Source organism: Haliotis cracherodii, unplaced genomic scaffold (genome assembly GCF_022045235.1).
Source record: "Haliotis cracherodii isolate W230 unplaced genomic scaffold, xgHalCrac1.p SCAF_21, whole genome shotgun sequence".
In the NCBI taxonomy this organism is placed as follows: domain Eukaryota; kingdom Metazoa; phylum Mollusca; class Gastropoda; order Lepetellida; family Haliotidae; genus Haliotis; species Haliotis cracherodii.
This window is the reverse complement of record NW_027266277.1, coordinates 14,840,876-14,843,892: the sequence shown is the minus strand read 5'-3', so window position 1 is coordinate 14,843,892 and position 3,017 is coordinate 14,840,876. Positions and strand designations below refer to the sequence as shown.

Sequence of the window (3,017 nt, the reverse complement as noted above, 5' to 3'; positions counted from 1 at the left end):
GTGCTAATTGGGATTGTTCACTAGTCAATATGTTAGCAATTATCGCCGTGGGTGCTTTTTAGAGCGGGGCGCTTATTACGTCGAATACGGTAATTCAGGATTTCCTCGGCCGGTCAAAGTGACAGACTTTGGTCTATAAGGCTAGTTTGTTATTCAGGCATTCTTCAGTCTATTTTGTTGTCCGACAGACTTATTTTAGGAATTTGCACTTTGTCTTTGGGATGACACGGTCGGGGATCAGGCACCAGACGTTCAGATCCGGACAGGCTCCATCCACGAGAGTGACTGACTACGGTTTTACACAGCTTTTCGTAATATAGCAGAAATGGGCTTCACACATTGTACCCATGTGGTGAATCGAACCTACACCTTCGGCGTGACGAGCGAACGCTTTAACCACCAGACTATTGCCTGTCATCGTACCCGGTTACGTAGATCATTGCTCACAATATCAATCACTGGATTGCCTTGTTCCGACTTAATATCTTCAGGCCACCTTTATGCAGCTGGAATATTGCTGAGTGCAACGTAAAGCTATGCATGTCGTCGATGTTTTCAAACAGCAAACATAGTACACACCTAAGTCAATTTAGGAAGCTGACTTAGTATAAATGATAAAATACCACAAAGCTCAAGCTGAAACTCGGGGACTTCAATCCATCAGCAGATAAATCGATCCAGAGATGAACGGGTCGCGATTATCGGCTAAAACAGATTCCATTTGTCTTAAAAGGCGTACTGAAAAATCAGTGATGATGTATGCCGATTTATAGTGCAAGCTCTCTGAGATACCATGCCGCAGTTTAACATGAATACCCCATTCAGACACAGTACACTGACTCAGAGCCGACCAGTCCTTGTTTTAGCCCCTTAGTGCCGAGCACCAGACAGGGTCACAACAAGAACCTTCTTTTAACGTCTTTTGGTATGACGCGGCCGGGGATTGAACCTCGGACCTCCCGCTCTACGGGCGGACGCTCTACCACTAGACCACGGAGGCGGTCTTCGGGGATATGGTAAGCATGTCCTGACCTATCGGTAGCCCCCACCGCTCCCTCAATTGCAGAAATATTGTATCCGTTTGCTGCCTCACGCCGCACAGCCCTTCTCCTGCTAAGCGACAGCTGCATATAAAATAATCAGACAATCAGGTGATGGACCAGAAATCCAGTCACACGATATCACATGTACTGAAAAGAGACAACAAAATGATAGAAGTAGATTTATTAAGTCGTTTATCAAGTCTTACAGCATCATATTTTTTTAATTATGCACCCAAATACCAATTTATTCAACATATGAAATAACTATGCAACAGAACTTCGTCTCTCACCAATGGTCCTAAGTTTTCACTTCACGCTTCCAGGGAAGGTAAACCTTCGCGTTTCCCCTTGTTCATGGGAGCTTAGTTCGACCTTAATCTTTGCCAGTTTGAGCAGCTTCTGAAACACCCGTGTGACACTGCTGTGGTCCTTGCCACAAGCCTCAACGTACTTGGTTTTCCATTCTTTCTTGGCAAAAAGTTCAGCACCAGTTTTTCCCGTGATTCTTTTATCATCCTCAATGTCAGTCTTGTTTCCTACCAAAAGGATCGGAACTTTATTCTTCCTCTTGATACGAAGGATATCCTCCCTGATCATGGCTACTGTCTCAAACGAGCATTCATCTTCCAAAGAGAATACAAGAATAAATGCATCACCCGACTCAATTGCAAACCTTCTTCTTGCCCCAAAGCAGTATCCACCTGGCGTGTAAATAATCGAGTCTGGACCAGACAATCCAGTGAGTGACATCATGAGCATCGATCCACGCAATTGGGATACGATGACATGCATCAACCTAGTCAACGAGCCTGACCACCCAGGCACCGTTCCATATAGCCATTTTAGCGCTAAGGTGATCGTAACTCCCACACTTTAACACTGACTGACGGTCGTCGTAGCGCTAAGATCCCTTTGTGGTACGGTGCCCCGATCCCGTTAGTCGCCTCTCACGACAAGTATAGTCGCATTTTACGGCAAGCATGGGTTGCTGAAGACCTGATTATCTTTTATCATCCTCAATGTCAGTCTTGTTTCCTACCAAAAGGATCGGAACTTTATTCTTCCTCTTGATACGAAGGATATCCTCCCTGATCATGGCTACTGTCTCAAACGAGCATTCATCTTCCAAAGAGAATACAAGAATAAATGCATCACCCGACTCAATTGCAAACCTTCTTCTTGCCCCAAAGCAGTATCCACCTGGAGTGTCCACGATCTCGAGGGAGACTTGTCGTCCTTCCTTACCGATCAAAGTTGTCTGTTGTTCCAGCTCGATGGTGAACCAGTGTAACTCAAGGAACTTCCGGTGCAGGAACTGGGAGATGATGGTGCTCTTCCCAACTCCAGGAGCACCAAGGACAACGATCTTGAAGGTTTGGTTGGAATGAGCAGCTGTCATGGCCGAGACTATAGCTACAAAGCGTTCTTGTACTATTATAGAACTACCAGGAGCTTCTGTTCCGAGTCCAGGAACCAAACTAATCGAATGGATGCTTCTACAGAAATAACGTTGCATAGAGTGTCTGGGCTTTTATAGGGAGCTTTTACAGTGGGAGACTGTTTCATATCTATTTGGGGCAAACCCCACAGTTCGTAATGCCTAAAAAATATTTGAAGCGTGGAAGACGTCGGAGAGGATTGAAATAGATCGTTTATAAAATTGTGTATTTTTCACACCTCCCTTCTAACTTTCGCCACGTGTGGCATGGCAACCAGCTACCATCGATACAAAAACACGAAGGGGAAGGTGATGTTTACTTCAACCGATCCTGAAAAATTTCCATCTTGTGCATTGCACGTTTCAGCACCTCTTCAATTACCATCCAACAGAGTTCAAACGAATTCCTAAATAACAAGGAGCCATGGGTGAACTTTGAATGAGGACCCTATGTCGAAAATATGAACGGAAAAACATTTTTGCAGACTGTTGCTATTGATCTAACTATCTGTGGTATAAAATATACTGAACCGCAA

At 44.7% G+C, this 3,017-nt stretch overlaps 1 protein-coding gene across 1 annotated transcript; it reads right to left on the bottom strand.

Moving 5' to 3' along the window:
* Window positions 1–1,349: 1,349 nt before the first annotated feature.
* On the bottom strand, window positions 1,350–2,442 carry LOC139470792 (ras-related protein Rap-2a-like). Its single transcript, XM_071253083.1, has 2 exons — window positions 2,083–2,442; window positions 1,350–1,649 (listed from the first exon to the last, which is right to left on the bottom strand). The coding sequence occupies exons 1-2, from the start codon at window positions 2,440–2,442 to the stop codon at window positions 1,350–1,352; spliced, it is 660 nt and encodes a 219-aa protein (XP_071109184.1).
* Window positions 2,443–3,017: the final 575 nt, after the last annotated feature.